Here is a 21,545-nt window from a genome sequence, read left to right on the forward strand (position 1 = left end):
TTTCCTTTAATTCAATTACTGTTTATTGAGGGATGCGTTGGAAAGCTTCTGATATGATGTCCAGAGAGGGCGGATATGACAAGTAACACCATGCAGAGGATTTGCACGATGCTGTCACTATACATGTTTGGCACTATTTTGACACAGCTGGCAATATCTGGACCAAATGAACAATAAAAACATGAACAACAAGAGCAACTATAACAGTGGTTGCTATTATTATATGCATGTTGTCAAAGTGCAACAAATGCAGAACATAAAATGCTTGCTCAGCAATGTTCTACATATACTTGGGGTAGAATAATAAGGTTTTACAATTTCATATTTTGTCTGTATGATGAAATTTAAGAGGCAGGTATCAGCTGCAATACATTTTCTTAACAATTATGTCATCGGGGAAACCTTTAAACCCATTCTAAAATGAATGCAAATTAGACAAACAACAACATACTAGAAAAAAGATAGCACATGGCACTCTATATTGCTTTGAAGAACCAGTTGATTTGTAGACATTTACAATCCCCATGATCATTCCTTCAATTCGTGACCACTGTTTATAGTCAGTGAAATTGCACGAGTGTAAATGCGTTCAAATAAATATATTCTATATTAAGTGTATAGTGTTATTGCTAACATCAATCTCTATCTCTGGGCTATTATAAAATGCTTTCTTTATAGCTATAAATGTTGTACATTAACAGACATCAGCACTAATATTGTCGGAGGATAACAGTCCATTTTTAAAGCACATAGTACAGAGCAAGGAGAGTCTAGGACATGCACAAGGGGATTTCATGGAGTGGAAGAGATAAGTGGGCAAAGAGCAGCTGTCACTTTTAGATCCATAAACAAACACACATAAATCTCACCTTTCCTGCATTCATGTTATAGCTAGTACAATATTTTAATGGCATTGCTTGAAGCTAATCTACATTATTCTAGTCATATTTAGAGGTTAAATGTTTAATGTCAACCCATGGTGTTGTGTGCTGGAAGACCTGCTGTCTTATCACAGCACTGACTTGGATCCCTTCCACAGTGTTAACAAATGTACTAGACAAGTACACGGATCAAGATTTAGCAGAAACTGACTGACAGGAAGTTAGGCATAGACTAGCATTCACATATTCGGCATTTTCATCATAAATGTGTGTAAGAGAGAATGACTGACCATGATACATTCACACAGTAAGATGCTAAATAATGTTTGCTCCAGATCGACAGGCAAATATATGTATGCAGTTCCACACTCTTAATAAATACACAAATAATAAAATATTTCCTCTTAATTACGCTAACTAAAACACTGAGTTTTAGTTCAATTGATACTTGATGCAATCATGCAAATAATTTACTCAAATAAAAAATACATCAAATATTACAATAAATATATAGAACACGATAGGAGTGGCTTTTGTAACCCTGTATTCTTGTTTGTCCTCACAGCTTCCCCTCGCCTGTGTTTTCCTTCATCATACTACCACCGCGTCAGAAGGGTGAAGGTAGGGCTGGAGTTAAGATGGCTGACACAGCGGGCTGTCATTTCAAATGAGCACTAAGTAAATTACTCTCCCTCCATTATCGTAATGAGAAGCCTTTCCCATCGAGAGAGGGAGACAGCAAAGGAAAAAAAATGATATTGACCCTTTGGCACACAGACAACATTAGTCTTACTCGCCAAGCTTCCTTTCCCCAAGATAAAACAGCCAAACGTACAATGCCCGTATGAAATTGTAACTAAGAGGTGAAATTCATGAGTGGTATGAAACATAGACATGTATACTGACCGGTGTAAATGGTATATGGTAAACGAAGACTTTCTCTTTCATACATCCACACACACACACACACACACACACGAGGAGTCATGCTGTGGCCACTAGAATACATGCAATATAAGTAGCAACTGAAATGAAAATAGGTTTCAGATATTAGTACGTTAACACACACACACACATACTCGCCCACGTAATTCAGAACAGTTAGACAACATAGATGAAATGGCTCCTGATTCCTTCATGAATTATTAGTATATAGTTGGACCACAGTCAGAAAGCAGAGACGGCAGACGAGTTCACATGATAATTGGGAAAAAGCACGAGATACTGAGTAGATGTAAAGATAAACATACGATGAAGCAGCCATTATTATTTAAGCCTATTTGAACACAGGATAAAAATAATAATAATAAAAAAAGTGGGATCCTGAGGACCAGTGTAAATGAGGGCTTCTAGGTTCCAGTGGAAAAGACATGCACACTCACTGTTCAGAGGTAATAACTAGAACATTTTTTTTCTGTTACATTTATTCGATGACCGTAGCACTTGATAATCTCTGGTAGCAGCTTGAACTGGCCTTTCCTTGGGTTTATGTATAGCCAATGCAATATTGGAAGATAATACTTACATTTTGTAACAATTTTTAATTGAGTTATAAGAGTAAAATCTTACACGGGGAGGAATAATATTCTGCACAAAAGTGCAACATTCGCTAATTTATAGTCATGCCTATTTGAAGATCGCAATCAACTAAAAAGCTTTGGCAGCCATTGCCGTTCTGAAAAGAGACTATTAAGGGTTATGGTCATCAGTTTTCCCTTTTCTTTGATCTGCACTCTTATGCTTACAACAGATTAATCTAGAGATCTGTGCAGCGCTCCTGCTTGCTGTAATGGTCGAACTGGCTCTTCCAGTGCATCATGTAAGAGCTCCAGCGATGAAACTCCACTTTCCACTGTCGCTCAACATCATCAATGTTATCTGGGTAAGAAATATGAGGAAAACAACAGCATGAGGTTTGACAGGAAAGTAGAGGCAAGAATGAATTGAAAAATCTCTGAAAAATTTAAATGTTTCTTTATGGTCAGCAGTAAAAACAAAGGCATCCATTTAACGACTCAGCAATGCTACAAAAAAGATCCCACCCATTTAATGGAGCATTTGCTAAAAGCCCCCACAGGAGAATTTATAACTTATGATTTAAGTTACTGTAGACAGGCCTGCACAAGCCTCCCTGCCCCCACAAAAAAAGAGCAAGAGTTTAATTGCTTCATATTCTGGTTCACTTCCAGTATAATAGTTGGCACAGTACGTTTGTTTAGATTCACAGCATAAAAGATACACTTGCGCAGACAAGGCATTTCCTTGATAAATAATCGGATGGTTTTTGCTAAGGCCAATACTTTGTTTTTTGAAGCTCTTTTCCCCACTGAAGCAAAAGAAAACCTAATAATTATACAATTCAAGACAATATAAATTGTTCCTCCTGAAAACAGGAAATCATACACTTTTGGAAAAACATTTAAAGAATAACATTTGTCAAACATTTAACAGTATGTGAATAACACCTTATTTCAGACTTTTTTTTAGCTTGAAAAAAGAAAATGTAAGAAAGAGGCATTGATTCTCACTTCTGTTATGACTTCCTCTTCTAAACAACAATAAATTTCACTGACCAAGCCATAAAACACATGTCTGCGGTTTCTCACCATCAATATAAACTCTAAAAACATGAACTACAGTTCCTTAAAGTCAATGTAATAAATGTAAAAAAATTAAAATATTTAAGTGCATGACATTAAGAAATACTGGTTGAGTTTGTTACCTGTGATGTTAAGCAGACGAGGCAGGAAGCGGTTCCACAGAGCACAGAACTGTGTTCTTAGACCCTTGTGCACCTTCATTGGCTCTGTGTTCAAGCCCACATGCTTTTGCTCATTAGCTGAAAATTGAGGCCATCGTCTCCGACTGTCCATGGTGCCATCAGTATTAACATTGGGATTACTTTGTAATGATACAACAACAAAAAAACAGGCTGTCAACTTTCTACACAACACTAGGAAACATTCCACAACAATAAATAAATTGTTTTTTTTTTTCTGCTGAAAAAAGTCATGACGATAATTCTTTCAAAGACATTAAGTCTTGTCATCTCTTACCCAGTGCGGGCGAAATTAGCCCAGTATCTCATTATTCGTCGACTGAGTTTCTCCTCCTCTGCTGTGTAATTGAGTCGCTTCTCTAATGGCAGGCCAAATACAAACTCAATCTCATAGCCGTGGATGACGCCCATCCACTCAGGCCAGGCCAGGTTTGAGGCTCGATGGTCAAACAGATAAAGGTACACAGCACCTAAAAAAATAAATTAATTAAAAAAACTTTTTAATGGAGAAAATGCTATTTTGCATTAATGCTGCATTCTGTAATTCTCTCTTTTGCTCTCTTCTTCCTAGCAGTCTTGCAATCTAAACTGAATTCTGTCCACAAGCATGAGTTATCTTTACCACTAGAATAACCTTACCATGCGAGTTGCCACTGTTGTAGCCTGTTGGTCCTGAGTTTCCCCAGCCTAGTGTTCCTGGAGCTGCCGCTGATGACTGGGCATGGAGGGCAGCGTATTGGGCGTATGACTTTGCAAAATGCTGTAGAGGACAGATGACATTTTGATCTCCTACAATATCGTCCATGGCATCTCTATTCTTTTGGCCGTTGTTCTCATCCATCCAATCAGTGTATTGAAGGATAACTGCTTCCAAGCCAATGTCATTGGCATGTGGAACACCCATCTTCACACTTTCCAGGAAGTCTTCCCGAGATATTAAACTCTCATTGTCTTTACTGAAACCTGGTGCCCCATAAAGCAAGAAGTAAGATCCCTCATCCTGATTTACGCCCAACAGGATCTGAGTGTATTTGAAGTTCCCAGAGCTAATCATTGCATCTGGGGTGTCGGGAAAGAAAACCCCATCGACGACAGGCACAAAGGAAAAGCGGAAAAGGCTGCTCCAGGGAAGAACTTGCCACTCCTGATCAATTAGTTCCTGTGGATGTTTATTCCTCAGACAATCAATCAGTTCAGTATCATTGCCCCAGGTGCAACCAACCAGTTTGCCCAACTTGGTGGTTCTCCGACGGGCCTCATCAAAGGTAACAGTGGCCCAGGGTGTATTTGGAACACCACTCTGCAATATGGCACGTGTGAAGAGGGGGCGGCTGTCTGGTGACAGAACATGCATGCCAACTGATGCTGCCCCAGCACTTTCTCCAAAAATGGTGACCTGTTTTGGGTTACCGCCAAAGAAGTGGATGTTTTCTTGTACCCACTGGAGGGCCAATCTCTGGTCATAGAGACCCACATTTCCAGGTGCGTCTGATGAGCCATTAAGGGCAAGGAATCCAAAAGCTCCAACACGATAGTTCATAGACACAACCACTACCTTTTCAGTATAAGCCAGGTAACGGCCATCATAGACATCAAGAGAGGAAGAGCCACTATAGAAGCCGCCACCATATATCCAGACCATAACTGTGAGGTTCTGTGGTCTGGGCGTAGGAGGTACCCACACATTCAGATAAAGACAGTCTTCACTCATCACTCTGTTGGGGTTCCACATTTCAATACCTGGAAAGCCCGGGTAAGAGGTATCCACAAACTGATAGCAGGCATTTGAGAACTCTTTAGCCTCAAAGACATTATTCCAGGGCTTTTTGGGCTCAGCTCTCTTGAAACGCCTCTTCCCAATGGGTGGTTCAGCATATGGGATGCCTAAGAAAGCAATCACATGACTCCGGTCTGGAACAGGCAATCTTGTACCCTGCACTCTGCCCAATCTTGTTGCTACTACGAGGTCAGGTTCAGCCTGTGCGAAACAGTTATGGAAGAGGAACGTGAGTAGCACAGTGGGCAAGAGCAAAATATCTGAGGTCTTCATGGCTTCTTTTCACTTGTTGGCTGGAAAGTACTGTGATCTCCCTGTTGTGAGCCAAGCCAAGTATGACCTGTGTTTAAACAACAAAAGACGAAGAAATTTGGAAAAAATAAACATCCATTCAAATTCATTCACATGCATGTGAAAACAGTAGACAAAACATATTATTATGCTACGAAATTCTTATGGGTAAAAAGATCATTTATTATAATTGAAAGTAGAAAGTAAAAAGTAGTTTTGCTTACTCAAAGCTTAGTGTGACTGTGTGCATTGACAGGGATTCCAAGGCCAAACAGGCTATAACAGCGTGACCAACCAAAAATGGACAGATGAGTAAAGAAACAGAGTCTGCTCTAGACATGTGAATGCTCGCTTTCTAGGACCAATAAACACACCTGTGAGGTGTATGTTTATGTTTTACATGTTGCCTAGTTGCTATGCTGACTGGATTAGTTCTGGGGGCACAGTTAGGGATAAGGGTACGTGAATTTAACTGCAGCTGCGCGAGTGTCTGTTTGAACAAGGCTATTTCTGTTCCCCCTGCCTCCTTTGCCTGTATGGGGTTCTATTTTTGAGGGTGTCACTTCTCTCTATCAGTCCATCTGCCTCTCTGCCCATCCAACCCTTTCTCCACTATATGCAAATTGCACAAAGCATCACTTAAGTAATCTTAGCAAGTTTACCTTTACACGATAGATGAGTTTGCCCCCAAATATCAAATATTTCATCCTTCACATGTCCTCATATCTTGCCAGGCCTGTATGCCTTTCTTTCTTTTGTGCATGACATTTTGTAAACACAGGTTTATTGTTGTTGATTTCTCTATACATAATTGCAGCTTCCATAGTATGGAACAATTGCTGCTACATGGACTCAATTAGAAAAATGTAGTGCTTGGCAAGTGCAATAAAAATCATCTTTCACTTCACACTGAGATATACCTTTTGCACAATGTCATGTACAATATTTATTTTAATCTCACGTACAGCCACATGCTCACAGTATATGTACAGTCAGATAATTCCCTGATCTATAGAGGTTTATATTTTTCATTTGAAGTTCTGTGTTCTATATTTGTTTGCTAATATTTGTTTAATTAGTGTGTAGCACTGTGCCCATGCAAGACATGACGTTTCGTTCTATGATATGTCCTCCTGTATAGTAGAATGGCAATAAAGCTTTGCTTGAAACATTCATTCAAATGCTCTTGAAGACACTGTTCATGAATTATTAGAATAAGAGATTGGTGCCAAATTAATTTAAAAGGACTGCTTATTACATAATCTATTGGCCATTTTAGAAAAGTGGTCTTAAAATAACTTTATATTAGACTCGATAGTGAAAAGAGGCTTCAAGGACTGCAACACAATTCATCAGCCAAAACGTCTCAATGGATTTATTAATATTTTGAAAGACAGCTGCATGTCGGAAATGGGGGGCAAGGGTAGCTATAAGGGGGATCGAGGATAGGCAGAGGGGGAGAGGCTGTCCGGACTCAAATTAGATCCTGGAATCCATGTATGAAGTTCACTGGGGGTTTGCTTTCAGCTTGGGATTACACGTTGTTGTGCACACCATCATGTCATTAAACACATGGCTTTCTTTCTCTGTTTAACTTTCCATAATTCCATATGAGGCAAGATGATCGAGATAAGTTATCATCCTACCCTGAAGAGAAAAGCACTGTTTTCAATTAGCACTGCTAAATCATCAATCCTCATTCTTTGCCAGAAAATCTTAATGTATCTCAAAATGAACTCTTGCCATAAAAACTAGCAAAAATCCATAGCATCCTAATTTATTTGTACAGTTTCCCCATTTATCCATATCTAAGACCATCACTTTTTGTGTTATTGAAGTGGTGAATTCAAAAAGAGCCATCTACTGCAAAACTGCAGAATCAAATATCTGGTTTTCAAAGACTACAAGTCCAACAAATGCCATATAGCCTGCAATGTGATTTATCCAAATGCCTAAATTAGTCAGCATTTCCATCTCATTCACAGTGGAAGGGCTTTTGACTAAATGAAGACTACAAGCAAACCTAAATGACGCTCGATTCATACTGTCAGCTCTTGGTACCCACAGCGTGACATGACCAACAGGCCAAAACATTTCAAAAGTGACAGTTTGATGAGCGGCTCTGAGATGAATGGAATTTTCCGTTTCGTGGTCTGTCCATCTAATATTTCATGAGAGAGTTCTCAGCAGCGAGCACGTGCCGTCACATACACACTTGTGCTCATGCTGTCTGGAAGCCAACTCTGGAGACACTACGATTGCAATTGCAACCACAATATTTTAAGCTTTCAAACAATTCCCCAGTTGATGAGGTAGTGTGCATGCTACAACAGAATGTTAACGTTAATTACCCTTCTCCGAGGCACTTGTACGACTATAATTAACTTTTCCCAGCGGAGCACAGCTTCTGAAGTCTTAAAGCTTATCATAACTGCATCAATATCGGAGTCAGAAGTCTCTACGTAATTGTGAAACCAAGTGGGTCATTCTTGTTTTGGGGTATATTTGGAGCTTTTTAGCTTTTTACTTTTAATAATGTTCTCAATTTAGAGATGAATTCAGAGAAAATTCTAGTTATAATACCATTGCAGTCATCTTTAAGAGTGTGTTGTAACTAAGCATATACACTTTTTTTTAAACTATAGCTTGATTTTTTTATACAATGCATGAAAATTAATAGAATAAATAAAGGTATACAGTTAAAAGGACAGTTCACACTCCACTTGTTACAAACCAGATTGAGTTGTTTGTTTGTTTGTTTGTTTGTTAAACACAAAGGAAGATATTTTGAAAGTGTTGGAAACCAGTTACCACTGACTTCTATAGTATTTGTTTTTCCTACTATAGATGTCAATGGTTACAGATTTCAAACATTCTTAAAAATAGAACAAAACAACAGCAATTAACAATAACAATTGAAAATGATTTGGAACAAGTCAAGGGTGAATATATTATGGTAGATTTATTTTTGGTTAACTAAGACACTCCTTAGTGAGACATTGATTACTAGCTTATATAAGGGTGCTACCAGTATGTCAAGGGGATTAATGATATTTTACTTGTAAATGATGACAGGATTTTCATTTTGGGTGAATACCCCTTATTGTTATTATATACAGTTGAAGTCAGAATTGTTAAACACCCTTTGATTATGTTTAACAGAGCAAGGAAATTTTCACAGCATGTCTGATAACATTTTTTTTTCTTCTGGAGAAAGTCTTATTTGCTTTATTTCAGCTAGAATAAAAGCAGTTTTTATTTTAAAAAAAACAAACTAGTTTAGGTCAAAATTTTTAGCTTCTTTTAACTATGTTTTTTTTTTCGATAGTCTGTCGAACAAACCATCCTTATACAATAACTTGCCTAATTACCCTAACCTGCCTAGTTACCCTAATTAACCTAGTTAACTCTTTACATGTCACTTTAAGCTGTATAGAAGTGTCTTGAAAAATATCTAGTAAAATATTATTTACTGTCATCATGGCAAAGATAAATTAAATCAGTTATTAGAAATTAATTATTAAAACTATAATGTTTAGAAATGTGTTGAAAAAATCTTCTCTCTGTTAAACAGAAGTTGGGTAAAAAATATACAGGGGTGCTGATAATTTAGGGGGGCTAATGATTCAAGAGTATGAATCTTGACTATTCTTTTTATCATTTCACCAACATCGCATATTAGCTTTTGAGAGTTAAAGAAGGGAAACAATAAAGGTGACAGGGTTTACAGTAACAGAGATGATACTGTACACTATATGAAAATAAATCTACAATACAAAATAAATATGCCAAAAAAGACTATTATTTACAAACAATCTCTATTCATAGTATTGGGAAACTAATAAATAAGTCCAACATCCTGTATTAACAGTAGCCTGTTTATAACGAGAATATGGCAAGCATTTGCAGTAAGGACCCATTATCAAAATAAGCGTAAACAAGCCAACCAAATAGGGTACCTGTGCTGAACTGACACAATGAAAGCTGTGAGAGGGAAATCTGACATTTTATTAGGCTATTAAAATCGCAGTGATTTGCGGTGGACTTCAACAGATAGGCTATCAGCACGTTAATTGTAGCATCAGGATAAAGCAAACGAGTAACGAAGTGGTAAAAAACCAAAGGAGACGGCAAGGTTACAAGCAGACAGGTGCTGAAGGTAAACAAGCTTTAATTTGGGAAACCGGGGCCTCGGAGTGCGCGTGCGCCGATGTATTTCTCCAGCACGACTAATTACATCCATATTCTTTAGCGCTACAACATATTACAATTACAAAGCACGAGCATCCAATGCTCACAACAGGTTTTGTTTTAGTCATTTGTTTGAAATGCACATAGTTTTTACAGGCGACGCTTTTGGTATTATTTGTAATTACCGGATTATAAACAAATGAAAGGCATATAATACAATTATGCAACAATCTGGTTGGCCTGCAAAACGATATAAACTGCAATAATCAAAGGTTAATCTTAATTAAATCGCTGCAAACCATTTGCCATTCACGACTGTATAACAACCGCATACTATATACTACAGTAAATAATAGCCTAATGTAAACTGCCTCAAATCGGTTACATTAGCAACATGAAATGTAATAAATACACTGACGACAAATACACAGATCTCACCGTGTTTATTATTTTCTACACAGTGTTGCCTGTTGGACCAGTCAGCAGAAGAACACATTAAGAGCGCGAGTAAAAACCTCAAAGATGCCTAAATTATTGTACCTGGTGTCTCCAGTTCACAAGCCGGCTTTGCTTCAGCGCCTCTCCCACAGGCTCTTCCACTCCTCCGCCTGTCCTTGAATGAAGAAAGCCAGAATTGTTGCCGTGCCGTAGGGCGAAAAGCAAAAGCAGGACAACTGGGCTGGGGGAAGCGTGAAGGGACTGAATTATAGTCTCGCCTGTCTGATTTGAACGCTGGATCAAGCTTCTGACGGAACTAGGAGAGGAGTCGTACTGCACTGCTATGTCGGTAGGGGGAGACTCCTTATAATAAGCACAATCGAGTATAAAAAAACAAAAACAAACAAACTATAGAGTTCTCGCGAGACGACGCGCCGCTGTTGTTCGCTCTCAAGCACCCAGTTTCTGAAGTGCCTATGTAGGGTGAGTCGTTTGCACAGGCGTCAGCTTTAAGTGCACTGCTACATGTGTCAGGTACTCTGTATTTCTCTGCTTGTTTCTCAGAGTGTAGCGTACTGCATGTAGCACGAAACCATCCGCTTCTGTTTGAATATGGCATAACAAAATAATAATAAGCCAATAATAAATAATTGAATTTTAAGCCAACCTAATCATATACACTAGTTATACATGTATAATAACAATTCTAAACTTTAATGGTTTATTGCTTTGTGTTGAGGTGAAATGTTATTTTTTTAGTAGCTAATGATAACATTTCTTAAAAATATTATATAAAAGGTTAGTTTTTTTGTGCATAAAATAAAATAGGTAAAAAGTTCCACATTCTCAAACATATTTATATTAAAATGTGGATGCCATTCCAGTGTTTTAACAGAAAATTTAAGAAATCAATTTTGGAGCAATAGCTTGATTTGAAAAGCCTGATTTTTTTTATCACAACAAATAAAAACATTTGTTATTCAGACCAACATTCTCTTGATTTTTGTATAGCTTTGTGTTAGTATGTAATTGGGAATGTAGATATGAAAACATAAAGGTGTTTAGATTATTATTTAAAAATATTTGTACTGAATAATTTAGTTTTGTGTTTTTAGATTACTTTCCAACACTTGATGTACCAAAATCAGAAGTATACTCCAAAGAATATAAACTCACTGGCCACTTTATTGAGTACACCTTACTAGTATTGGGCTGGACCCTTTTTTACCTTTAGAACTGCCTTAATCTTTCATGGCATTGATTCAACAAGGTACTGGAAATATTCCTCAGAGATTTTAGTTGATAATGACATGACAGCATCACGCAGTTGCTGCAGATTTGTCGGCTGCACATCCATGATGTCAATATCCATTTCCACCACATCCCAAAGGTGCTCTATTGGATTGAGATCTGGTGACTGTGGAGGCCATTTGAGTACAGCAAACTTGTTTTCATGTGCAAGAAACCAGTCTGAAATGATTCACACATTATACATTATTCTGCTGGAAGTAACTATCAGAAGACGGGTAAACTGTGGACATAAAGGGATGGACATGTTCTGCAACAATACTCGGGTAGGCTGTGGCATTGACACAATGGTCAATTGGTACTAATGGGCCCAAAGTGTGCCCCCACACCATTACTCCACCACCACCTGCCTGAACTGTTAATACAAGGCAGGATGAATCCATGTTTTCATGTTGTTGACTGCAAATTCTGAGCCTACCATCCAAAAATTGCTGCAGAAATCCAGACCCATCACACCAGGCAACATTTTTCCAATCTTCTATTGCCCGATTTTGGTGAGCCTGTGTGAATTGTAGCCTCAGTTTCCTGTTCTTAGCAGACATGAGTGGCACCTGGTGTGGTCTTCTGCTGCTGTAGCCCATCCGGTTCAAGGTTGGACATGTTATGTGTTCAGAGATGCTCTTCTGCATACCTCGGTTGTAATGCGTAGTGATTTGAGTTACTGTTGCCTGTCTATCAGCTGGAACCATTCTGGCAATTCTCCGCTGACCTCACTGGATATTATTTATTTTTCGAACCATTCTCTGTAAACCCTAGAAATGGTTGTGCGTGAAAATCCCAGTAAATCAGCAGTTTCTGAAATGCTCAGACCAGCCCGTCTGGCACCAACAACCATGCCACGTTCAAAGCCACTTAAATCACCTTTCTTCCCCATTCTGATTCTCAGTTTGAACTGCAGCAGATCGTCTTGGCCATGTCTACATGCTTAAATGCGTTGAGTTGCTGCGATGTGATTGGCTGATTAGAAATGTACGCAAGTAAGTAGTTGGACAAGTGTACCTAATAAAGTGACCGGTAAGTGTATGTATCATATTTCATATTAATTAGATCACTCAGAAAACACAAATTTCTTAAAAATCTGTTTGAAAATTTAAGTATTCTCATTTCTTTGGCATATAACAAACTTAAACATCTAAACCGTTTTTATGATTTATTGTTTTTGTATCCAAATTTGAACTGAAATATTAAATTTCTCTCAAAAATCAGAAGTTTACCAACCATAATATTTAGCCATTTATACTTATATTTCTTAGAACAGCAAGTAAAATACTGTAATAGAAAAAAAGTGCTTTTTACTGCCTTTCTTCTTGCTCAATTAAAATATAATTTTAAAATGACCATTTCACAACATGTAATGTAAATATAATTCAGTTATTGTTAGTTTTCTATAGCATGTTACACCCTTTTGCATGCATGTTGCATGCGTGTTGAAATGTACTTGTTTTAGATTAGATAAGTTATAGATAATTGTTTTAGATTAGATAGTTATAGTTATTGTTTTAGATTAGATAAGTTATAGATAAGTTATCACTTGGTGAAATCACAGTGCTTATTCAGTCTTCACCAGCTTATTATCTAGTCCTGATGCCACTCGTTTATCATCATGCCAGCACCATGTAAGAAAGTAGCAATATAAAGAATAACACTTGGATGTAGTACATTCGCCATATTGTTACTGTTAATTGACCTATCTGTGTAAGTGGCGTCACTTCACTGCCATTCATAAACTTTCTCCCATGGCCTCATTAGATAGTAAAGTGTCAATTAAATATGCACTGCTGGAAGTAGTAGGTCAGTTTCTGAGTAGTCTTTTATGAGTACTATGAGATGACAATAAATTTAGTCACATATCGTAGTTTGTGTACTATATAGCAGGGAAATTGTTCATTGCTGCTACAATCTTTATAATGGCTCACAGTGCATAAAGTCTCACATTATGTAATTTCATGCATTCATATCAAAATATCATGACTTTTACAGTGCATTTCATATTTTTGTTGACAATTTTATTATAGGATGGTGAAAGATTGGTCATGCTACTCTTTCTCACAGCATACACTAGTCTTTACATTGGGCATTATAGTGCACCATTTTAAATGCTAAAACAAAGTAAATCCATCTTCCTCTTTGTTGGTTCTGCATTCTCTGGTTCCTGCCAGATCAGCACCAGCCATGGCCTCCATGTATTTCCAAGCCAAGTAGAGAGTGAAAAATCTGCAGACAGAAAAACGCAGAGGGATGGCGGATAGGAAAAAAGCCTTGTCAGAGCAATCAATAAGGGCAGTTAAAAGCATCTGTTTGCTGAGCTCAACCTATTATCTAATTGCTGGCCTACTGGTGATTGCATGGACACATTAATCTCTCTCTCTCTTTCTCTCTCTTTCTCATTCCCTCTTTCATTGTACCCCCAATAATTCTGGCCTCATAATTCACTGCTTTAAGCTTAAGCGATTTAAACATGAAATGCTGAATGAGCTTGCAATGATCAAAATCTAGTTACACCATTAGCTTTAAGATGACATATTCAAGGTGCTTGAATATGTTTTTGACTCTTCTAAAGCATAAAAATACCATAATATGTTTGCAGTTATTTAAGAAACATGCTAAGAGAACATTCTTGTTCAAATTTTCTGCTTTAAAAATGTGCATTACGTGCTGGAAAGTGTCTTTGTTTTGGTTTTTTTAACCCGCCCAATGCCAGGGTAGTCAATTATATTTTAGCACCCCAAGTTGCCTTGGTGGAAAACTGTAGTTGAGTCATACAGTTATGAATTCTCAAAGCAAGCATCTGCCACCGAAACACGACCTTCGGTGGACAGTAACAGCCTCCGAAATGGGACGCAGATTCATAGTTCCGCATGGGGTGGTAATTAATTAGCAAATAACATAAACATTACAAACCTAAGACTTAGGTGAACAGGTTACATTGTAACCCTGTGTCCTAATAACACGCTACATGACGAGATTTGCAGTGATAAGCAATTCGGCTGTTTAGACCAGACGCAACATGACTGAAATTTAAAAGCAATCCTTTAGAAACATAGAATAGTGCACTTACTGCACACCAACGGAATGGTAAGTTTTATAATTTAAATAATACATAATAAATCTCATTAACATTATTAAATGTAGATGCTGAATCACTAATATGTGTTGGCTCGCACTGAGTCCCAGTTCTATTCTATAAGTTCTGTTCTCTCAGTTCAATTTCAAACAGTTTACTTTATTTTCAAGACCTGAGCTGAACTATCTGCTTCTGCTTTCAGTAGTATGGCAATAAATGTCATGTAAAATGGCATTAAAACTCACATTATTGAATAAAGCACCTTTTAATATGGAAAACATTTATTCTACCACCTGTGATTGCTTTTATTTATCTGGCAACCTGCTCTTGCTTGTGTTTTGAAGCATGGGTGCAGGACCTAGTTCGACCACTGGGTGTCAAACATGCATACTGCACCTTTACGTCAGCAGCTAGAAAATAGTTTGTATTTGTAAGTTTAATTATTACTATACTGATATTGACTCTAATTCCCAACGGAGGTGTGAACTGATTTGTAGAATTGTGGCAGATTTTCAGTATTAGTTTCTCTGCCACTGTAACCAGCAAATCTAGTGTGACGTGTAAAGAGGAGTATTTCAAGAGAAGGAGCAGTTTAAAACTGCTCTTCCGACATGGCAAAGTGTGGAAATGCATACATGCTGCTGTAAAATGGCAGAATGGGTCAAATGTTTACAGATTTTTAATGATTGCTTACAAATTGAAGTCTGTCTGGCGCTGATTACAAATTCCATTCCATTCTTTATCAACAACATGAAGTGCATTAAACTTTGTGTTAGAAGTTGATAAGTTATGCAATGTTGTTAAAACAAACATACGTCAAAGTATTGTGCAATCTACGTCAGTTGATTGGAAATGTCAAATTTATAAGCAGCTTTGTAACAAATGTGTAAAATGCCAGTCTATGAACTGCACTGGCTGCTTTTTGGTGTTTGTTGACATGTTAACAACACACTTTCTTTGTATCAGACTATTTTGGATACAGATTCAAAAGATGACGACCAGTGCCATAAATAATAATTGCATCACTGTTTACTAGTACTTATTAAGCCTCCAGAGCTGATATTCAGATACGGTAATGGGTGTTTAGTTTCTAACATGTGCTAGAAACTGTAAACCAATCACGACAGACTGGGCTATCTAACCAATTAGAGCAGAGTAAGCGTTGAGAAAGACAAGCTATGCATCTGAAATAATGTACCGTCTCAGTACTGTTCTGTCTTTCAGTTTGAACGTACTTCACAACCATTAAAAAGTTTGTTATTGTACAGTGCGAATATTTGTTTTTAATTAAAAGGACTTGAACATTTCTGCATCTGTCATGCTGTTACTGTCATGTGACCAACCAGCTTCACTTCACTTTCATTCATAAATCCTTTCCCATGGCCTCATGGGATTGTGTCATGGTGAGAGTTACAACTGAGCACTGGTTAAAAATAAACATTTTAAACCTAATTTACTTGTTTAATTGACATTTCTTTCAAAATCTCGCTCAGGCCATTTAATGGGAATATTTTTTTTTTCTTTAGAAGATCATTTAAGATAAGAAAAAAAAAACTGTTCTAAAACATTATTTGATTTAAAAAGACTAACATTAAATGTTATTAAATACACAATCAGTGCTTAAGCATCACTTAAGTCTGTCCGTCTAAAGGCAAAGTGTCTCAAGGTACAACATATATACACACACACACACACATACACACATATATATATATATATATATATATATATATATATATATATATATATGCATACACATACATGTGTGCATAATACACACACACACACACACACACACACATATATATATATATATATATATATATATATATATATATATATATATATATATATATATATATATATATATATATATATATATGCATACACATACGTGTGTGTGTGTGTGTGTGTGTGTGTGTGTGTGTGTGTGTATGTTTGTATGTATTTACTTACTTTGCTGGAGCTGCGATCTTTCATTCATAAAAACAGGTCAACAACTACTAGCACTTTAATACACTTAACACTTTAATATACTTTACTGTTCAAAGTAATGTTCCTCTAGGTGCTCCAGTTCCCCCCAAAATCCTAAGACATGCAATATAGGTTTAAATAACTACAATGGCAGTAATGTGTGAATGGAAAAGTGTTTGCTTCCTATCACTGAGGATTGTACTAAGTGCTGGGTTGCGTTGCATAGACCCATATTGTTTGGCTTCATAAGCTCCTAATGTATTATTAGGAGTGACAGGACTTTATTTTGGTCTGCCTGTATATGGGATTTGTCCTTAAAATAAGGTACAATGTGCATTATGGATGTCCTGAGCGCGAGTAAATTAAACACACATTTTCATTTTTGGTTGAACTGTCACTTTAAACATTCTCAAATAACAGAGAGCCCTTTTTTTCTCTTCTTCTGACCCACTCATACATGTACAGTATATGTCTCTTTTAGCTTCACTGTGAGTAATCCCCAGCAAGCTGCTCTAGAGCGCCTCCTGGTGGTAAATGCTATTGGCCCTGGTGACTTTGACATATAAATAAAAAGGGCGGTAAAAACAGTAAAGTAATTAACATGTATTCTGCATATGTATTTAAAAGAGCTTGAAACAAGCTTGATTTGAACATTATATGATTTGATTTTAAATATCCATTTAAAGTCTAAAGGAGCATCTCACAAAAAATAATAAAAACTGAAAAACAAACTGTTCCAATACTAAGCTATCTTCTAAAATGCTTAAATTACACAAACATTACAATCCAAAATAAAATGTTTAGCTAACTGAATAATCTCTAACTTGACAGTCTGGATTTAATCATTCTATATTCATAAAAAATGTACTGTTCAATATAGCATTTGACAGATTAAATGTTCAGCCGGTAAAAGATATTCTCATGATCCAAAGTCCTGCGCTATTTATATTTCCCTCATCACTGAAGAACAAACTATCACTTAGTGTTTGATTTCGATATTAAGAACTTGGTAATCATTTGCTGACAGGGCTCTGAATAATACTTTGTTATCTGCAACATGTCAGTGGCAACTAAGGACAGAAGCAATAAAATACTGATAAATACTAAAGACGTATAAATTATAAAACAGGCCTTTAGTTCCACGATCAACAGCACACAATTACTTGCGTAAAAAAATGCCTGACTAGTAACTAGGCGGAGTCCACATAGACCATAAAAAACAAACAGAAATGACGTGCGCAGACGCAGGATACAGGTGACAATGCCACATGTCCACTGTAAACTGAACATTGCGACATTCACTTAAGACTTCTTCATGTAGAGATGTTGCAATAAACATTGTAAAAGTAATGTTCTTTTTGTGGAAATAATATGTAAGAATTCCAGTTTACAGTGGAGCAGGGGAGATCCAGACGTTTTACAGTGGATTACAACTGCTACCATTTTATTACTGTAAATTCAAAAGGACATTTATTACGGTTTTATTTTTTTATGTTAGCCTAAAGAGCAATGAAAAACCATGGCGTTTGTGCAGATATTCTGTGTATGACTAGCATTTTATTAGAACAAAGTACAGAGTACATTGTCTTCAAAGCATCAAAGAAAAGCTTAATTGTAGTCATAAACACACATTCATGGAACCATGAGAGCAAATGAAACGCATGAAAACATCATGTTTCCTTGTTCTCTTAACCAGTGAAGGGAAAATGTCTTATAGTTTGTCTCACCATTGTGTAATTTTCATTCAGCAATATGCCAATCCCTTTCCTGTCTTCTGCGCAAGTAAATTTACTGTATGTTCTTTGAATTTTTCAGGAAAATCCTGAAAAACAAGGGCAAAATTAGTTGTTTGAGAAGAAGAAAAAAATATGTCATGTACATTCAGGTGAAACCTAAGACAAAACAGTAATGGAAGGCTCAGGGGAAAATCTAATCTTTTTTTCTGATAATCTGATAATATGGCCCATGCAGTCAGGTGTAGTTAACATATCGCATCACATAGGGATTATATAAATGGAGAATGTACACTTCAAGTGTTTAATCATAGATATCTCAACTGTTGTTGTTTCTATCTTTCAGTATAGATATCTGTCAGAAAACTTTTTTTTTTTTTTAAAGTAGACATCTAATAGACATCCAAACAGATGTCTTGACTAGAGCAAATCAGGGCTGTCAATGAAAATCTAATAGATGTCTAACAATACTCTAATATTATCATTAAATATACTACACAATTTGGAGTGCTTATGAGTCCACATGAGCAGGATGGTGAATCGCTGCTCTGTAGAAGGTAATGTATGTGATTTGTAAACAATGCCTATATGCAGCACTACCCTGAAGACCTTTGATCTTAAACAAAAAGTTGTGGAGAGGAAATAGAAACTTTAGCAAGGACTTCAAATAATCACTACGTTTAGCAATAAATGAAACTCAATATCCTTGACCTTTGATATGAAACCATTACTTGAGTGTGAGGAAACAGAAGCTTTGCAAAGTTTTCAAGTAGGGCTGAAATATCGTTTGAGCATTGATATCGCAATGTGTGTATCCTCAGCAAATTATTTATTTAAGATAGAAAGTTATTAAATAGATCAGATATTATTTAATATTATCTTATATTATTGTATGAAATTGTTTATACAATGATCACCGTGTATTTTTACATTTGATAGTTCAATTTCTATATTTCAATACTGTTAGACTTCTCAGGAAACCTCTATTTGTTTAACATTAATTTGTGCTCTGTCGTTTTTAAATATGCTTGCATTGAATTAAATATTTCCGAATAGGGCTATTCAAATCATCTGGTCAAATTATATTCATTATTATTATTATATTCATTCAATTTTTCATTTTCTTTTTGGCTTAGTCCATAGTTATTAATCTGGGGTCGCCACAGTAAAATGAACAGCCAACTTATCCAGCAAATGTTTTACGTAGCGAATGCCCTTCCAGCTGCAACCCATCACTGGGAAACATCCATACACACTCATTCACCCACATACACTACGGCCAATTTAGCTAACCCAATTCTCCTATAACCCATGTCTTTGGACTTGTGAGGGAAACCAGAGCACCCGGAGGAAACCCACCTTAACACGGGGAAAACATGCAAACTCCACACAGAAATGCCAACTGACCCAGCTGAGCCTCGAACCAGAGACCTTCTGTCTGTGAGGTGATTTTGCTGCCCACTGCGCCACTGTGACACCCCATTTCGCAATATATATCAGCAAAAAAAATATTGTAATGCCAGATTTTTCCAATATCATTCAGCCCTATTTTCAATATTAAATTAATCAATTAATTTAATTGAAATATATTTTGTATTTTGTTATCTATCCATCCATGCATGTCTGTTGTGGAGAGTTATCCAGAGGTAACTGATATTGGTCTAAATGATATTGATGTAATGGTTTTTTGTAAATGTACACTGAAAGAAATGCTTACTTAGAGATTTTGGGCCCTATCATACACACTAGTTTCAACTTGGCATAAGAGTTGTTTTGAGGCGTTGCGCTACGCTGTTTAAATAGCAAATGCATTAGCGCTCATATGTGCGCCCATAGGCGTTTTGTTCTAAAAAGGAAGGTGTTCTGAGGCGCACTGCTGGCGCGTTGCTATTTTGAGAAACTAATAGATTTTTCATTAGACCAAAACAAACCCGGTCTAAACTCCAGCGCAGAGTTGCGCCTCGCTTACAAACTGCTTAATACGCACAAGAGAGCAATAGGCGAATATCTTTACATATGAAAAAATTTTAATATTAAGGATATATATAGGATTTAATAAGAATAGATATAGGATATAAATATAAAGGATTAAAATATTACAAAACATATTATTTTCTAGCCTACATAAATATGAAAAATCACTGCTTTTATGTCTTCTTCATCTCGGGAGGCTTTTTCAGTTCATTCATAACAATTTACTTTTGTATAATGTTATTATTATTTGCAGTATTATTTATTATATCCATATTTATATTTGTTTTATTAAAAACAAGCTTAGATTTGCCCACCTGTCAGGGTTTAGACCATATGGGGCACAGCATGTGTTTTAGGATATAACTTTTTGAGCACACTTCGTTATTATTGTTCATTTATTCATTTGCTGGAAATTAGAACTGAATTTAGAAATAGTTTTGAAACAAATATTTGCGCTTAAACGCAATTAATTATTTATAGACTAATTGATGTCTGTGCGTAAAGGTTTCCCTATCCAAGAGAGAAAGTGAAAGTAGTTCCATTATCTCTCGTTGTCACGCTGTAGATGCTCTGTTTAACAATTTTCTGTTAAAAAACTATTTGCTGGTGAAATGATCAGTTTTTCCACTTAGACTTACTTTAAGTCCTGTAAGTAGCAAATGCGCTTATGGGGCGACGCAGCTGGCTCTTAAAGGGATTGGGAGATGAGACTCTAATTGGTTTATTCTCAAAACACACCTATAACTCATTAAGAAAATAAACTCAACCCTTTTAGCCCATGCGCCACGGCGCAAAGCAGATTTTCCCGTCCTTAAATTAGCAAAAATGCATTCTGACACGCCCTGAAAGTGTTTGCGCCCTGCGTTTTGCACTCTGCGCATGGACTGTCAAAATAGAGCCCTTTGTCTTGTTTCTAAATGTATTTTCTAGACAGTTAAACAAATATTGTCCTGTTTTGAGAAATAATAAATCAAGTTTTACCTCGAGACAAGCTGAAAAATAATCTGTAAATGGAGTAAGCAATATAATATTTTTTGCTTTGAAATAAGATTATTTTCCTTACCCCTTTAGCAGATTTTGCGTCTTTTAAGGGAAACTCACTTCATTCTGATTAATTATTCCTAAAAACAAGACA

The 21,545-nt window shown here is 36.5% G+C and overlaps 2 protein-coding genes across 6 annotated transcripts in view; one reads left to right on the plus strand and one right to left on the minus strand.

Annotated features, from left to right (window-relative positions):
- On the minus strand, nucleotides 1-10,660 carry ache (acetylcholinesterase (Yt blood group)). The gene is made up of 5 exons (NM_131846.3): nucleotides 10,460-10,660; nucleotides 4,300-5,777; nucleotides 3,938-4,130; nucleotides 3,604-3,782; nucleotides 1-2,759 (listed from the first exon to the last, which is right to left on the minus strand). The coding sequence occupies exons 2-5, from the start codon at nucleotides 5,708-5,710 to the stop codon at nucleotides 2,638-2,640; spliced, it is 1,905 nt and encodes a 634-aa protein (NP_571921.1). The 5' UTR covers nucleotides 5,711-5,777; nucleotides 10,460-10,660; the 3' UTR covers nucleotides 1-2,637.
- Nucleotides 10,642-21,545, plus strand: part of si:ch211-196f2.3 — a 22,684-nt gene continuing 11,780 nt past the window's right edge. Inside the window, exon 1 of one of the 5 annotated variants that reach the window (XM_088651046.1) lies at nucleotides 10,642-10,891. The gene's annotated coding sequence lies outside the window, so the exon portion shown is untranslated. The remainder of the gene's footprint in view (nucleotides 10,892-21,545) is intronic. The other 4 variants (XM_088651049.1, XM_088651048.1, XM_088651045.1 and 1 more) reach the window with 4 other exon arrangements.

The sequence above is a fragment of the Danio rerio genome, chromosome 7, assembly GCF_052040795.2.
Source record: "Danio rerio strain M-AB ecotype USA chromosome 7, GRCz13ab, whole genome shotgun sequence".
Classification (NCBI taxonomy): domain Eukaryota; kingdom Metazoa; phylum Chordata; class Actinopteri; order Cypriniformes; family Danionidae; genus Danio; species Danio rerio.

Excerpts from the sequence above, each read along its gene's own strand:
- ache (NM_131846.3), bottom strand. The coding sequence starts at position 5,710 with ATGAAGACCTCAGATATTTTGCTCTTGCCCACTGTGCTACTCACGTTC. Across the intron at positions 3,783-3,937 it reads GCTAATTTCGCCCGCACTGG|TAATCCCAATGTTAATACTG; the intron begins GTAAGAGATGAC and ends ATCATTACAAAG. Across the intron at positions 2,760-3,603 it reads TCGTCTGCTTAACATCACAG|ATAACATTGATGATGTTGAG; the intron begins GTAACAAACTCA and ends TTTCTTACCCAG.